The sequence below is a fragment of the Mytilus galloprovincialis genome, chromosome 6 (assembly GCF_965363235.1).
Source record: "Mytilus galloprovincialis chromosome 6, xbMytGall1.hap1.1, whole genome shotgun sequence".
NCBI lineage: Eukaryota > Metazoa > Mollusca > Bivalvia > Mytilida > Mytilidae > Mytilus > Mytilus galloprovincialis.
Genome location: NC_134843.1, coordinates 30,524,613 through 30,541,678, shown reverse-complemented (window position 1 = coordinate 30,541,678; position 17,066 = coordinate 30,524,613). Strand labels below are relative to the sequence as shown.

General features: G+C 31.0%; 1 protein-coding gene across 3 annotated transcripts in view; it reads left to right on the top strand.

Moving 5' to 3' along the window:
* LOC143079343 (electroneutral sodium bicarbonate exchanger 1-like) overlaps window positions 1-17,066 on the top strand; it is a 50,609-nt gene that overhangs the window by 31,834 nt on the left and 1,709 nt on the right. For 2 of the 3 annotated variants that reach the window (XM_076254600.1, XM_076254599.1), the window contains exons 5-19: window positions 63-230; window positions 766-866; window positions 1,246-1,491; window positions 2,952-3,098; window positions 3,329-3,399; window positions 3,708-3,882; window positions 4,293-4,426; window positions 4,854-5,373; window positions 6,839-6,952; window positions 7,348-7,512; window positions 9,800-9,978; window positions 10,511-10,583; window positions 13,477-13,545; window positions 14,086-14,409; window positions 14,789-14,800. In XM_076254600.1, the coding sequence (XP_076110715.1) occupies window positions 63-230; window positions 766-866; window positions 1,246-1,491; window positions 2,952-3,098; window positions 3,329-3,399; window positions 3,708-3,882; window positions 4,293-4,426; window positions 4,854-5,373; window positions 6,839-6,952; window positions 7,348-7,512; window positions 9,800-9,978; window positions 10,511-10,583; window positions 13,477-13,545; window positions 14,086-14,409; window positions 14,789-14,800 (2,498 nt within the window). The remainder of the gene's footprint in view (window positions 1-62; window positions 231-765; window positions 867-1,245; window positions 1,492-2,951; window positions 3,099-3,328; window positions 3,400-3,707; window positions 3,883-4,292; window positions 4,427-4,853; window positions 5,374-6,838; window positions 6,953-7,347; window positions 7,513-9,799; window positions 9,979-10,510; window positions 10,584-13,476; window positions 13,546-14,085; window positions 14,410-14,788; window positions 14,801-17,066) is intronic. The other variant, XM_076254602.1, reaches the window with a different exon arrangement.

Below are 17,066 nucleotides of genomic sequence, written 5' to 3'. Positions count from 1 at the left end.
TTTCATTGTTTACCTCAATATACCAAGACATATTTAAACTAATATATTTTTCAAATTTTCAGATCTTATCATCGAAGAACTATCAAAGAACAAAACAATAACAGAAAATACCAAATCTCTAATTAGATCATCGTTGTTAGCGCGTCATGTACATCCTCATTTAAAACGAAGACGTATCTCAACAGCTGATTCTGGAGGCAATATAATCACGCAATGCAGCATGCCAAAAAGTAAGGCATGACATCTTTTGATCTTTTTTTAGAAATCCATATCATTTTCGATAAAGTAAATACAATTTCAATCCTGGTATCTATGATGAGTTTATTTGTTAATCCCGACACATTATATATTTGCCTGTCCCAAGTCATTATAGGGACCCGGTAATTTAGGGGTTTACGTTCATCATAATTTTTGATTTTTTTACCTATGTTTTTGGTTTGTTTTAGCTTACACATTGTTGTTAATATATTGTAATTCAACGCGCGACTGTCATGCAAGTGAGAGGTCTATCTAGCTAAAAAAACCAGTTTTAATCCACTATTTCTACATGCAGAAATGCATGAATCACAGTTGTTTTCCATTCGTTAGCTGTGTTGGTGCTTTTGATTTTGCCAAATGATTTGATAAATAAACAACTTGCAAAAAATAATGGATTGTATTAACTATACTGAAATATTTAGATAAAGATTATATATTTTGTATGAACTAAATCAATGTTGTTTATAATAGTAGACAAGTCTTTGCATATTTATGTGTATTTTTTAGCCAGCAGTGCGGCGGATTTTGCTAAAATGAAAGCAAGACAACACGCGGAAGGAAGAGGTGAAACAAACGGACATCTTCCGGAATCATCGCCTCTTATCAAGGTAAGTATTTTCATTCTTAGATGGAAGCAAAATTTGTTTTTCTATTATATTATAATTATTTCTTTTTCTAGGAATTCTTTGAAGCAAAATATGACACAGAAACCTTCCCCAAATAGAACTTTTCTAACAACATGAAGCACGTATATTTAGATTTGTACGGTATATTAGAAACTAGTCAGTTTTGCAGAGAAAAAATGAACAAATAAATACCAGCCACGTTTGACAAAACATTACTTTCCGATTAGATTTTCCTCTAAGTTCGGTATTTTTGTGATTTTACTTTTTAATGATCACTAGTATCTTGGAAACTTTTAATTGTCGACGTTTTTGTTATGCTGTCAGTCAGAAATTATGATCAAACTTTTTATTCTCTCTTCAGCTTAATAAGCCTTTTATGAAAAAGATTCCTGAAGGAGCACAAGTCGCTAATGTATGGGTTGGTGAAATAGAAGATTTGAAGGAACCAATCACAGCTTTCATTCGATTAGATAAACCCCGAGCTATTGGTGATTTGACAGAAGTACCATTACCAACGCGATTTATTTTCCTTCATCTTAGTCCAGTCGGGGAACCAGGTCACATTTTTGCAATTGGAAGAGCAATGTCAAATATGATGGTTGATGTGGTAAGAAAATGAAAGATTTTGATTGTTAATGTTTTCATATTACCTAATATTTACAGTTATTTACAATAAAAGCAACAGTAGTATACCGCTATTCAAAATACTTAAAATGATTGAAAGAAATCGGGTTATAAACTTAAACTGAGGGAAACACATCAACTATAAGAGGAAAACAGAAACAACAGAAACACTGAAGTGCAACAAAAACAGACGCGAACATACATAGAAAAGTACTATTTGATAACAGCTTAAATATTCCTGAAATGGTACAGGACATTTTAAGAAAAAATAGTGGGTTGAACCTGGTTTTAAGACAAGCCAAACCTCCCGCTTATATTGCAATGTTAAAACATTGCTAAAATGACAATGCTATGCGGCAGAAATAAAGGATAACACATCCGAGAACATGCAAAATAGAGAAACGCACAAATGAATAATATAATAGTCAATACAGCATGAAAACCGAAGAATACAAACGAACATCTTCATTAACGACAGACAGCACAGGACACATTGTCAGCTTCAAACATTTATTGAAAGTAGTCAACCGGAACTAAAAGGTAATGAGTATGCAATAAATGAAGAGAAGCGAAAAGAAAAGCAATGGAGCAATAGGGAATTGTAAATCACAGAAGATTAATAGTTATGACATCTCTTTGCAAATAGGGAACATTTGAATCACCTTCAGGTTGAAACAAAATGCATTGAAAAATAAACCTCTTCGAGAACAAAACCGGTATGCCACGTTTTTTGGTATCTGGGATAAAGCGGGTAAACAAGTTGAATCTGGGAAAAAAGAAGAGAAAAAGTGGGAAGTGGGAAAATATTACAAAAAAGCAAGATTGGAAAAAGAGCTTATCCGTGCCATCCCCACTTCAAACAAAACTTAACTAAAAACTGAATGATAGGACAAATTGATATCCGAATCCGAAACAGTATCTTTTCTATTGGTAAGAAAGATAAATGTCATTAAAAGTTTGACTTGTGCAGTTATATATTAAAGTTTGTTTTCGATGCAAAATGGAGCTGGTCAAATGGAAATGTTTTAAAAAGTTGATTTAGGCAACTTTGTGTCACTGGTACGTCCCTCAATCAGAAGTTATACCCATACCGTAAAGTCAGTTATAAAAAATTCCCGAAATGACAAAATGTTGAGCAATGCAAAAGAAAAAAATCAACGGTCTAAAAAACCAGCTGTATTAGTATAAACGGAAATGATTTGACTCATTAGATCTGCACACAAAGCACAAATACTCAAAAACAAACATAAAAAACAAAAGACCAAAAATCCCGATCTAAGAGCACTCTCAGTTACTGAAACCTTGCTCGAATTCAATATCAACTAATTAAAAAAATATGTATCGTCAACGGTTAGAATCAGTAAAATATCAAAATCATTTGAAGATTAAAAAACTAAGAGATCTCTTGTAAGTTAAACATTGAATTTTTGTATCAATCTGCAGATTTTCAGTGAGGTTGCATACAAAGCAAAATCAAGGGAAGATATAATGCACGGATTTGACGAATTTCTAGATCAAACAACAGTTCTTCCTCCTGGCCAATGGGATCCAGAAATACGTTTAGAACCGCCGACGAAAGTACCATCTCAGGTCTGTAATTTATAAATTATTTTTATTATAATAATTTCTTTCTCAAGTATATACAAATGAAAAGAAATATAACTTCTTCTATGCTGCATATTATTTTTGTGATAATTAAATTATCAGAAACTGTTTTAATCTGTGATTGTATTAGGGTTAAACTTTTTTTTTCTAGTTCCCTGAATATTTTGTTATTAATGTCACTGCTCTTATCTTATAAAGTTCCCTCTATCACACAGGAGGGACGAAGGCGGTTTGAATCAATCGCTGAAGAGGAACACAGTGATCCTACACTAGTACGCACTGGAAGGTAGATAATATTTGTAAAGTGTTCTTATCTAGAATTTGTTAAAGATCTTTAAATTTTATATTTTTGTGGTTGGTCCCTTTGTTTTTGTTTTTTTAATAAATGAATAAAAAGTAAGATTCCAAATTGCAATTTACAATATTAAAGAGACAGATTAGACCAAACTTTTCTCAAAGAATTAACACTATATGTGTTACTTTATTATTTTTATTAAAAACTAGTTTAGATATTCTAGTGAAAAGTAAGGTTATTTTTCAAAGGTTAATTATATCACAAAATTATATTCAGATTCTTATTTTACATTTGTACAGATTATTTGGTGGTCTGATTGAAGACATAAAACGAAAGGTTCCATTCTACATCAGTGACTTCAAAGATGGTTTTCACATACAGTGTCTCGGTGCTGTTCTTTTTATGTATCTAGCCACACTAACACCTAACATTACATTTGGAGCTTTACTAGGACAATCAACACAACACTACATGGTACGTGACACTTATAAAGCAAACTAATGTAAAAAAAGAAGAAACGGTTTAATAAATCACAAAAAAAAATAAAAAAAATACATATATTTTACAAAATTGAAAAGTAAGAGTATATAAATTCTCCCCCCCCCCTTTCAGCAAAAGATTCAGCAAAACATTTTAACAGAAAAATTAGGTTCTATCACACTTTTGGCATAATCTTTGAATTGCTGTTTCATCGACTTTTAACCCATATTTAGTTTATTCATTCAGTGAGTCTGAAAGATGACTGACAATTGTAAAGTTTCCCTCGGTTTTAGTTTGTACCCGGATTTATGACTTTTTTTATAAATAGACATATACGAAAAATTCGTACAATGGTTTGATATATCATTTTCCCTCAGATTATCTATTATTTATTTCGTTTACAGGGAACAATGGAATGTATTGTAGCTGTTGCATTTGTGAATCTGGTTTTTGCATTGTTTGGTGGACAGCCATTGATTATAATGGGTAGTACCGGACCTGTACTTGTGTTGGAAATTATATTGTACACAATGTGTCGGTATGCAGAATCTTAATATTTCAAATCTTGTCTCGAATTTTTTTGAAAGACTTACGAATGCGATTTCATATTAGAAACGCATTGGTTTCATATACAAGTTATGATTACAATAAAGCGAACGAATTATTTACTTACAGTATAAGCTTTTCTAAGAATCTTGCCCTTACTGGTCGTTTTGTATTACAAAATGTGTCTTTTCAAAATACTATCTCAACTTATGCAAAACATTATTATCTTGACAGAAACCTTTTTTATTTGCGTTAAGGGTAAGTGCCATTCCAACAGTTTCCAATTCATCAAGCCAGATCTGGGATTCTGAATTATGATTAATAATGCTCCTCATCAACTATCTAAAATGACAATGTAAAAAACTATTTGAAAATAATTATCCACATGTGTTTTTCTTTTACATCGTCTTTTCTTTTAGAGACAGTGACTGGGACTTTCTACCATTTCGATGTCTGGTAGGACTGTGGTCAGCTTTGTTTTTACTGATCATTGTTGCATTTGACTTAAGTGCATTAGTCCGATACATAACAAGATTCACAGAGGAAAGTTTTGCTTGTCTAATTGCAATTATTTTCATAGTGGAATCCTTCAAGAAAATATTCTCAATAGCTGACACACATCCGTTTAATACCCATCCAGAAATTCCATTGGATTATACATGTTTCTGTGTCCCAAGTAATCAATCAAGTGTCTATAATATGACCACAGTGCCATTGACTACTTATGCCTTCAATTCAACCACGGATACAATTACAAACTGGACCAACGTACAAAGAAAAGATTGTGCCAGACTAGGAGGTGTTCTGGAAGGTTCTGGCTGTGATACTACAGTCTATCATGACAATGTATTTTTCTTGTCGTTTATTATTGGTGTTGGAACATTCGGTGTTGCATGGGCATTGGTGAACATGAAGAAAAGTACATTCTTCCCAACAGTTGTGAGTTCTTTTAACTTTATGTTTACTAAAGTCATTCAAGATATCAGTGTTATGTTTTGACACACCAGACGCATATTCCGTCTATATAATACTCAGATTATTCGCCACTGGCACTGGAAACAAAACAGTTTCAAATCATAATCATAATTGCAAAGTTGTAGAGAGAGAATAGACAAAACAACGTAAAGTTGAGTCAAATATAATGAAAGCATTATGCTCAAATCATATTAAGAGACATATTTTCTCTTGTTTGATAAAATAATTGAAACGTCTAAGCCAGTGTCTAGGATTATACAGATTTGTTTACAAAGATACGTTTAAATGCCTTCGATTAAATGTAAAACAAGCTATTTTTTTCAACATGGAATTATTTTGAATTGAAAAAAATGGAATTTGCGTAATATTTTGTGATTGATATTTTTAATAAATTCTATGTTTCTTATGTACTTAAATGTTCTGTGCTGTTCACAACACTTTCTATTTCAAAGAAGGTAGACTAAGTACATTTTCAATAGAATGTACTGTGCCGTGCACATCTCTATCTATACAAAATACATTGTATGGAAAGTGTTATGAACCGCTCAAAACATTATAATATCAAGTAAACATGGAACTTATTAAAAATTTCAAGAACAGGAAATTAGGCAAATTCCATAATTAAAAATAATACCAAGTATAAATGATAGCCTGTTGTAATAAGAATATGGACCAATGAAATTTTATTGAATTAAAGTCAAACCACAAATTAGGTAATAGGCAATAAAGTTAGAAAACCTGCAAATAATCGCCTTTGATAAAAAAAAAAAAAAAAGATAATAAAACTAAATGTTTGAATTACCTTATTTAGTCATAGTCAGTTTACAGTGTACACTGAATATACTTTAATCAAAGAGAGATAACTTTAAATCTTCAAATTAATTTTACCACATACAGCCATAAACAATTGAACTTTTTGATTAATGATTTAAATATCCTGGGTTTTCTTAGTGCATTTCCATCACATTGTATTTGTCAATCTTTATTAATTGCATTTATTACCAAAAAAATCAATAATAAATCATTTCAATACAGACGATGAACTCTTACTCTTTCATTTATTTATTTAAAATGCAGAATACAGATTGTAAATCTTATTTCTGAAAATGACTGTGATTAACCTATATTGTGCAAGTAAATGTTTCGTGGTTTTAATTTATTTAATTGTTTGACATTTTATTTCTAGACTTTGTACATAGTTATTGTTTGAATCGTTTCAAAAAAGGCTCATCATAGACATCAGAATTATAAGAGACAACAATAGTTAACCGATGTCCCAAAGTCTTGAATCCGTTTCAAATATCTAGCCAATAAAAGAAGCATAAAGGAGACTATTAAAACTTTTCATTCTAAACGAGATACCTGTAGTTATTTACTTCGAGTATTTTAAATAACTTTCAATATAAAATTTAAGCTGATTTGATTTCAGGTACGTCAAACAATTGGAGATTTTGCAGTTTTCATTTCTATTTGTTCAATGGTTTTACTTGATGTACTTCTTGGTGTTCCAACTCCAAAGCTAATGGTACCAAATACAATCCAGGTTTGTTCAAACTTGTCAGTAAAAAACGATTTCAGATCTATTGTGATATGATCAGAGCATATTCTTCTTCCAGAAAAATAAATCTATCTATAGCAACTTACTGTTGTCCCAATTTAAAGGTAGAAAAGATATCTTCTGTCATCTTGGATTGTGGAGTAGCAGTAAACAATCAGTCTAGATCTTTATGATAACATAATATTTTAGATTGATTCATTTGTTTTTTACTTGACCTAATAACGCAAGATATATAAGATAAGCACACTAAAATATTTCTCTAAATATATAAATTTATTTTGTTTTGTTTTAAAAGGAAACCTCAAGTTTATCAAATTCTGTCGTTTTAAACCTAGACCTCAATCTTCCTTAATACAAAAAATGATTTTAATTTTCTGCAGCCTTCCCGGCCAGATAGACCATGGTTCATAAGTCCATACAGTGCCCACAACCCATGGTGGGTGTGGATAGCTACAGCTTTGCCAGCGTTAGTGGCTGTGATTCTGATCTTTATGGACCAACAAATAACAGCTGTCATCATTAATAGAAAAGAAAACAAACTGAAGGTAAGATTCCATGCTAGGTTAGATAATATTCTTTATTGTTTGAACTTGAGTTGCATTATTTTGTTCAACCATATTCCATTCATTTCGTTCTTACTCTTTGAACAATTAATGATCCATGGTTAATATTACTCCTCGTACCCAAGTACCCCAAAAATGAAAACAATGTTACATCATTGGGTAATTTCCCATGGTTTATGACGTTTTAAACCAATCACAACGATTTGTAGTATGCTTTAGAAATTTAAGTATTTTCCGTAGATATGGAATATTAATTTTGATTTGGTAAGGCAACATAATTTTCAGCTAGAATAAAGAAATTTTCTTACTCTGCTTTATATTTTTTTAACTTAAAATTAAAACTTAATGGTCATATTAATGGTCATATATCTCAATCTATGATTGTCTTTTAATCATTGTGTACTTAAAGAAATTTCTCAATTCGTGTTTTTTTTTTAATTTTGGAAACATTTATTGATGGAACAAATATTTTCATTATATTTCACTGCTTTAAAGGTGCCATGTGTATTATTATTGCAAGGCCAGATGATCAATAACCAATGTCTTGCATTGGGTAATAATACACAAACTAAAAAAAAAAGAAATATGAACTAAATGATTAGGTTACTTTTATACATTATAGGTCCATTATTTCATATTCCAGCTGAAATAATTGTAAGTAAAAGTGTGGCATTTTAGAACGTATGTAATAATTATGTTTCATAGTGTCATCGAATTAATCGCATAGAATATTGCTGCATATATCTAATATGTTTAATATCATGTATACATATATATTTTCTAATATGTCTACTAATATGCTTTTGTTTACTTTATATAGAATATGAATAATATCTAGTATTTCTCGATGCATAGATCTAATTGTGTGTTCCCGTTTGAATTTGTTTTACAGTACTACTGTATTGACATTATTTGTAACTAATCTTTCTCAAATTGTCCTTTATTAAATTTTAAATTAAAAAAAAAAAAACTAAGGTGTCAACTCCTCAAGTAAAGTTGACCTTAAATTGATTTAGTCCTGTTTTTGTCATACAGGTCTTCAATAAAATTAACGGTACCAATTTTATTGCACCAGATGCGCATTTCGACAATACATGTCTCTTCAGTGATGCTCGTGGCCAAAATATTTGAAATCAAAAGCTTATATAAAAGATGCAGAACTATAATCCAAAAGGTCCAAAAGGTATAGCTAAATCCGTGAAAGGAATCAGAGCTTTGCATGAGGGAGATACATTCCTTAATTTATAATAATTTCTATCATTTTGTAACAACAAATTTTAATAACACAAAAATCTTCAACTGTTTCGTTTTTATACATCCTCGGCTCTCAAATATTTGGCATACATAATGATCATAGAAGATACTATTCCAAAATACAAAATTGTCAAAAATATAAAATTACAAGGACCACAACAGCTACGATGTTGCAAATACCCCCCGAACAACTCACAAGCAAATGACTGTGTTGTTACATTAAACGGTACCAATGTCACTGCATCCATGCCGATGATCATTCCGACAAATATAGCGTCTTTAGTGATGCTCGTGGCCAAAATGTTCAGCAAAAACCTAAAACACACGTTAAAAATATTATAGTCATACTCGAACAAGGAATCACAGCTTTGCTTAAAGTTGTTCTTTGTTGTTCCATTAACATTTCATTTTAACAACGCATCTGGGTTTGAGTTGTCTCAACTTTCTGTGTATCATAGTCATGAAACATAGAATTGCATTAAATAATTAAAAAAGTGTGTATAAAATTGAAAACCCCTCATTAACCATAAAATATTTCCCTAATTTTCAGCTAAACATTTTTAACTATAAGAAACTTTACTTATATATGTCAAAATAAACATAAACGTATCTAGATGAGATGACAAATGTTGGTTTTCTCCGAATATCATTCGACTTTTTCATGATCTTGTCTGCATCGTTCATAAATAGTGTGTGACGTCATTTTATGATATGTCTGATCAAGGGGGATTAGTTTGGTACGAAAGAAACTTGTTCCAAAAGCAGCATAACGAACTAATTTTGCACAAACAGTGTGTTACTTCATTTGTTATATCTAAAAGAAGAAGAAGAACTTGATGTGATAACCATCTATTTTTTTTGTTATGTGTTTTCATTACTATTTATACGTTTGAAATATTGATTGTTTCTATATGGAAGGTAGTATGTTACAGCTGTGGTGTCTGCAGTGGGCATGAGGAGTAAACTAATACAGATATAAACATGCAAAATTTACAACGATTTCTTTTATTTATAGAAAGGTTGTGGTTACCATTTAGATTTGACAATAACAACGTTTTGCCTTGTGGTGTGCTCATTCTTTGGTCTGCCTTGGTATGTTGCTGCTACGGTCCGATCAATGGCACATGTGAACAGTCTTAAAATGGAATCTGAATGTACTGCACCCGGTGAGAAACCAGTATTCCTTGGTTGTAGGTAAGTTAATCATACATATATAATGTATCTAAAACGAATACATAGTGTTCATACTGGCTTTTGCTATATTTCAATTGAAATACTAGTATTTGATAAAACGTGGAAAACTTATATATATGAATAATATATAGTATTTCTAGACGCATAGATCTAACTATGTGTTCCCGATTGAACATTTCTTACAGTACTTTGGCACTGACCTGATTTACAACTAATCTTTCTCAAATTGTCTTTTATTAAATTAAGAAATTAAAAAAACTAAGGTTTCAACTCCTCAAGTAAAGTTGACCTTAGATTAATTTAGGTCTTGTTTGTGTTGTTTATTCTTTAGTTTTCTATGTTGTTTCATGTGTACTATTGTTTGTCTGTCTTTTTCATTTTTAGCCTTAGCGTTTCAGTTTATTTACGATTTATGAGTTTGACTGTCCCTCTGGTATCTTTCGTCCTTCTTTTAGACTTTTACCTTAAAATGTGTATAAGTCATATATTTCATTTTGTAAAGAAGTTGTAGATCAGTTTATTTTCCTTTCAGGGAACAGCGCCTTACACCTTTGATTATTGCAATTCTAAATGGATGTTCTGTTTTTATGACAAGTATTTTACAAGTAGGTAGAAACATTTAAGGTAAACAGTTATCAAAGGTACCAGGATTATAATTTAGTACGCCAGACACGCGTGTAAGACTCATCAGTGACGCTCATATCAAAATATTTAAAAGCCAAACAAGTACAAAATTAAAGAGCATTGAGGATCCAAAATTCCAAAACGTTGTGCCAAATACGGCTAAAGTAATCTATACCTGGGATAAGAAAATCCTTAGTTTTCAGAAAAATTCACAGTTTTAAAAACAGGAAATTTTAAAAAAATCCACATTATTGATATTGATGTCAATACCAAAATGTTGACTACTGGGCTGGTGATACCCTCGTGGACGAAACGTCCACCAGCAGTGGCATCGACCCAGTGGTGTTAATACTTATCAAAGGTACCAGAATTATAATTTAGTACGCCAGACGCGCGTTTCGTCTACATAAGATTCATCAGTGACGCTCATATCAAAATATTTAAAAGCCAAACAAGTAAAAATATTGAAGAGCATTAAGGATCCAAAATTCCAAAAAGTTGTGCCAAATACGGCTAAGGTAATCTATGCCTGGGATAAGAAAATCCTTAGTTTTCAAAAAAATTCAAAGTTTAAAAGTTATAAAAAATGACCACATTATTGATATGAATTCATGTCAACACCGAAATGTTGACTACAGGGCTGGTGATACCCTCGGCGACGAAACGTCCACCAGCAGTGGCATCGACCCAGTGGTGTGAAGTGATATGTTTAAAATGAATCATTTCTTCACAAAATCTTTTTATGAGGGAAGAGGACTTTTCAGCTCTGCAAATTATTGATTGAAAAAAAAGCTTTTATGTCATGAATATTGATAACATTTTGTTTTATCTGTGTAAAGCCTTTACGAAACTGAACAATAGTCCCTGCAGCTAACTGCTGACACAATATCAAAGTAATTACAACCAGGGTTTAAACACTTACTGCCATGTCATCTATATCTGGGAAAATTTCAGTCCACCAACATTGTTATTAAATCAAATGGAATAAAATTGAGAAAGGAAATGGTGAATATGTCAAAGCGACAACCACCCGACCATAGAGCAAACAACAGCCGAAGGCAACCAATGGGTCTTCAATGTAGCGAGAATTCCCGCACCCGTAGGTGTCCTTCAGCTGGCCCCTAAAATATGCATAATAGTACAGTGATAATGGACGTCATACTAAACTCCGAATTATACACAAGAAACTAAAATTTAAAATCATACAAGACTAACAAAGGCCAGAGGCTCCTGACTTGGGACAGGCGCAAAATTGCGGCGGGGTTAAACATGTTTATGAGATCTCAACCCTCCCCCTATACCTCTAGCCAATGTAGAAAAGTAAAACAATAACAATACGCACATTAAAATTCAGTTCAAGAGAAGTCCGAGTCTGATGTCAAAAGATGTAACAAAAGAAAATAAATAAAATGACAATAATACATAAATAACAACAGACTACTAGCAGTTAACTGACATGCCAGCTCCAGACCTCAATTAAACTGATTGAAAGATTATGTCTTCATCATATGAATATCAGGTACAATCCCTCCCGTTAGGGGTTTAGTATCATACTATCATAAAATATATGAGAAGAACATAACCCGTGTCATGCCAACAACTGTTTTTTTAGAAATAAATGTGTTTAGTTCCGATGCAAAGACCCTATCAGTGAATCAATGTTAAAGCCAAAATATGCAATTTTTAATGACCTGACAACAGTATCGTAACTATATCCCCTTTTAATAAGTCTATTTAAAGGTTTTGTTAGTTTCTGAGGAGAATACTGACATTTTTGTGCTTTATAAAGAATATTTCCATAAAATTTTGGATGTGAAATACCTGAACGTATAAGATGTCTGCATGTTGAGTTATATTTACGAATTATTTCCTTATACCGGTGATAAAATTTAGTAAATGTTTTGACCAGTTTGTGATATCGAAAACCCTGGTGTAATAATTTTTCAGTAATACATAAATTTCTCTCGCTAAAATCTAATACATTGTTACATACACGAGCGAATCGTACAAGTTGAGATATATAAACACCATAAGAATACAAATATCGAGATCAAGTAGATGCACCAGCTGCGCATTTAAAATCATATTTCTCGTATATAACCAATGTTTGTATTCAGGCTAATACAGATGGGTAACACCACTGCATTGTCGCAAAACCATAAATTAAACAGATGCATGCTCATACTCATAAAGAAGGTCACCAAGGTTAAATTGGGCCAATCAAAAATGGTCAGTATTCTTGTTTTACCTTCACCCGAGATGACTTTGCATCAGTAACACGTAACAAAGCATTTATACACATTCAGTAAGTGAAAATTTTCAGCTGCTGCAAGACAATTGTTAAGGTGTTATACCACCATTGATTTTTCCCTATTAGTCTTTGTTTAATTTGCACTTTTCCAAAAAATGTGCAGAATTTATCTTTGTTTAAAATAAAGAAATGCTTGGCATGAGTAAAGTTTTATCCTGTCCAATACTATAGAAAAAAATTCACATAACATTTCATTGTTTATAAGAAAATAACCATCATTGGAAGTTAACCAATCAAATGTCTCCCCTTATTCTATCTTTGTACAAGGTTTAGTTATCATGTAACCTCAGGATTACAAAATATTCTATAGAAATCCCAAATAAAAAGTAATGGTGTTTTGAAATACCAAAGACATATGTTTATGACACAGATTTTTTTTTACTGCAATGAAATGTAGGATTAATAACCTACAACTGTCAAATTCAAGGGAATATTTTGTTCGACCTACTATCGTATACAACCGGATGTGACGTACCATGATTTGGTGGTATTACACCTTATGTTGCCTTTTAACAAGTATGGATATAAATATTTTTTAATAATTTATAATTGATTTATTCTAGCTTGTACCAATGCCTGTTTTATATGGTGTATTTCTTTATATGGGAGTGTCGGCACTCAGGGGAATGCAGGTATGTTTAGAAAAACAACAACAACTTGAATCTATCAATAACCAGTGGGAAAAATGCTAACTGCGACTTTCTATTTGTATACTTTTTAATTTAACAAATATTTCAACTGTTATACACATAAACATTTAAAGAATAGCAAATATAGTTGAATAAAAAATGGTTTGGTATGTGAGAATACGTGTTGTAACTATTATACAAAAATCGCAAAATTAGTGCTTGTCAAATAATGAAACTATCTCCTTGGGAAATCTTTAACATGTTGTCATTAAAGATACTGAAAACAATATATTATTTATGAATATATAAAGTATGTGGATTTTTATACTCGAATTTTATGGTTTTGTTGTCATTCTAGACATTGCATTGAAATCCAAAGTTCCGTATGTGTCATTCAAAACACTTATTCAGATAAACCTTGCATCTTTCAAAACCAGTTTATAGGGCAAAATATGTCAGGAATAGTTCATGAAATTATTTAGGAATAAAAGAAATGAGGTAGTAACACTTGCTCATCTTAATCCCAAGTCTTTTATTTTATAGTTTATGGACCGTATGATGATAATGCTTATGCCTGCCAAATATCAACCAGACCATATGTACCTTCGACACGTCAGGATAAAACGAGTTCACCTGTTTACATTTTTTCAAATTTTATGTTTGGGAATACTATGGGCCATTAAAGCTATAAAAACAATATCTATCGTTTTCCCTGTTATGGTATTGGGTACATGTTTTGTTAGAAAGGGAATGGAAAGAATCTTTTCAAAGAATGAATTAAAATGGCTGGACGAACTTATGCCGGAAGACAAAATGATGAAACAGGAAGACGAAGGAGAATTAATTGTTGACGACGATGATATGGACGTAAGTCTTTATATCTTTTTACTTTAATGATAAAGTATTTCATAATCTTGTACATTGTAATAATCTTTTGATTGACGTAACAAAAATGAATTTTCAAAACATTCGCGTTAGTTGATGTATTTTTTCCAGTATTATACTACCTTCCTTTTTGTCAGTCTTTTTTTTCGAGTTTTTTTATATTTGTGTCAATCTTTCTTTTTTCGTTTTTTTTTTAGATTTGTGTCAATCTGTTCATATAAAATGACACACTTCATCGTTAACTGATTGTTATTACAATGAAATTACTATCTGACTAAATATCAAAGCTTATTATTTTTTTCTAAATGCTTTTTGTACAATCATTTAAATATATCATATTTTATTTATTCTATCTATGTAGGATGTAGATAATGTAAGCATTAAACAAAAAATAAAAATCCATTCATCGCACATCACATTAATATATTCCCTAACCAGAGATTATAATATATGCTTCAAACGGCTATTGCATGTATATCAAAGCTTCAAGGATTGCTCATTTTGCACACAATTTTATCACATATATTCAAGCTGTTTGTTTCAGCATTAAATTCAGTTTAACAATTTACCATTTTCGGCATTTGATACACTGTTTCCCATTGTTTAATAATTATACTATGTTTTCTAATGTTTATCTTTTGCAAAGTTTGAGGAACAAAGTAAACATTCAAAAATCCTTCAGGGTTTAATTTTGTGAGGGATAGAATTTTATCGTATTCATTGTATATATTTTTAATAATGGAAAACCAATGTTCAGCCTTTAAATTCGGTTATATATTTTTTCTGAACACATGGGAACTAGAAATGATTAGTTGAATTATCAAAGGTAAATATGCTTATAAATCATATCTGGATTAAGTTAACTTGTGTACTAAATTTCGGACCTAATACAACTAGCCATATCATAATTATGTTTTATACTAATGTTTAAGTTATCGGTGTTTGGTGTATATATTAACAAATGTAAATATGTATTACAGGTTTTGGGATATTCCCTTTGGTTCTATCTAACAAACATGAAGTTTCTCTTTTTTTATTCATTTAATCGTAATATCAAATAAAGAATACATCGTTTAACTAAAACATTTATCTAACCTGAAGGGGTAGAGCAAATGCTTAAATTTTAACATTAAAAGTCTTAAGCATGCCATTAAATACAGAAATATGATAGAAAAGAAGGAAAACATTAAGTTATAAGTAAAATTAAGTATAATGTATGTATGTATTCCAAAAAGGTCAGTAGTTCAGCAACAAATACGAATAAACCACTCGTAAAGATGTTCTGTAAGGTACAGTACGTTTTCCTCGCCGAAATATAGAAATTGAAAGAGTGTTTGCTTGTAGCATAGATGTGTAAACCCATACATCTATGCTCGTAGTTTCATCTGATATTGACGCCATCTTAGAATTATCACTTAACAAATATCGGTACTCATTGGTTGACGTTTGAAAATGAATACAATTCGGTTGGCTAGAATGCAATATTCAATTGTGAACATTTCCTGGAATGGGGGAGATAACAAATTACAGTAGAGGCATTCAAGATTCGATCAGCAGATAAATACTTGACGAAATATGATACTGCAAAGTACTCCGTACCTTTAAATAAAGATTGAAATTGTAATAAAATTAAATAAGTTTCGTGAGCGGAAATAAACATGTTGATACTGACTTCGTTATCATTGACTTGTTTATAATATAGTTTGCTTGTATGTATTTTATAATCAGTGTGATGCTCAAGTGAACTGATTTCAATAGAAAGCAAGAAAAAGCACAACTTTGAAAATTTATGATTATAATGATAAAGTTATTATATCGATATACTGTGTACATTATGTATAGTATGCTAAGAATATTTTTAAGTTATCCATTTAAGAAATATATTGACGAGCAGTCCCTTTATTTTTATTTTTACGGTTTTAGTAAACAAAAATCTGTTTATTAGGTTATTTTTATGAGTTCATCAGTATTTTAAACAAACTTACTCTTGTATCTGGTTATCATAATATCATCTTGAAGTAGCGCTGGCAGAATGTCAGTATGTACCATACACTTAGCACTAAATTATTCGATGCTGCCTTGATTAAGACGATGCAGTTAATCTCATAATTAACACAGTTTGTATTCTATGCATAACACATACTATGCATAACACATGATTTGTTCTTATTATTTGATAATGTTTCGCATTTTCACTGCTGATAAGCATGTGTTTCACTAAACCAGTTTTCATATAAGTTACCCTCATATTATACATACAAAGATTGAGTCTTTTGTTTTTCAGGACGGGATATGAACATCTAATTTTCTTCTGTAGATGTCTACGTTTTTGGTTTTTTTTTAAATATTGTGGCTACATTCTGACTTTTCTAAATTGACTTTCATTGTAAAAGTTCGAGTTAAATAGCTTTTTAAAATGCAAAGATATATGCTTCCTACAAAGGAAGGGACGTACAATAAAACGGGTAAACAAAAAGAGAAGCAAATCATTATTTGAAAACAAACTGACAACGCAATGGCAAAACAAAATGCTCAAAAGATAAATAACATTATCGCTATTTTGTGCATTTTTCGTTTGATCTTTTTTTGTTATAATTTTTATATGATGCTATTCGCTTAAGATGGAAAACTTATCGCTA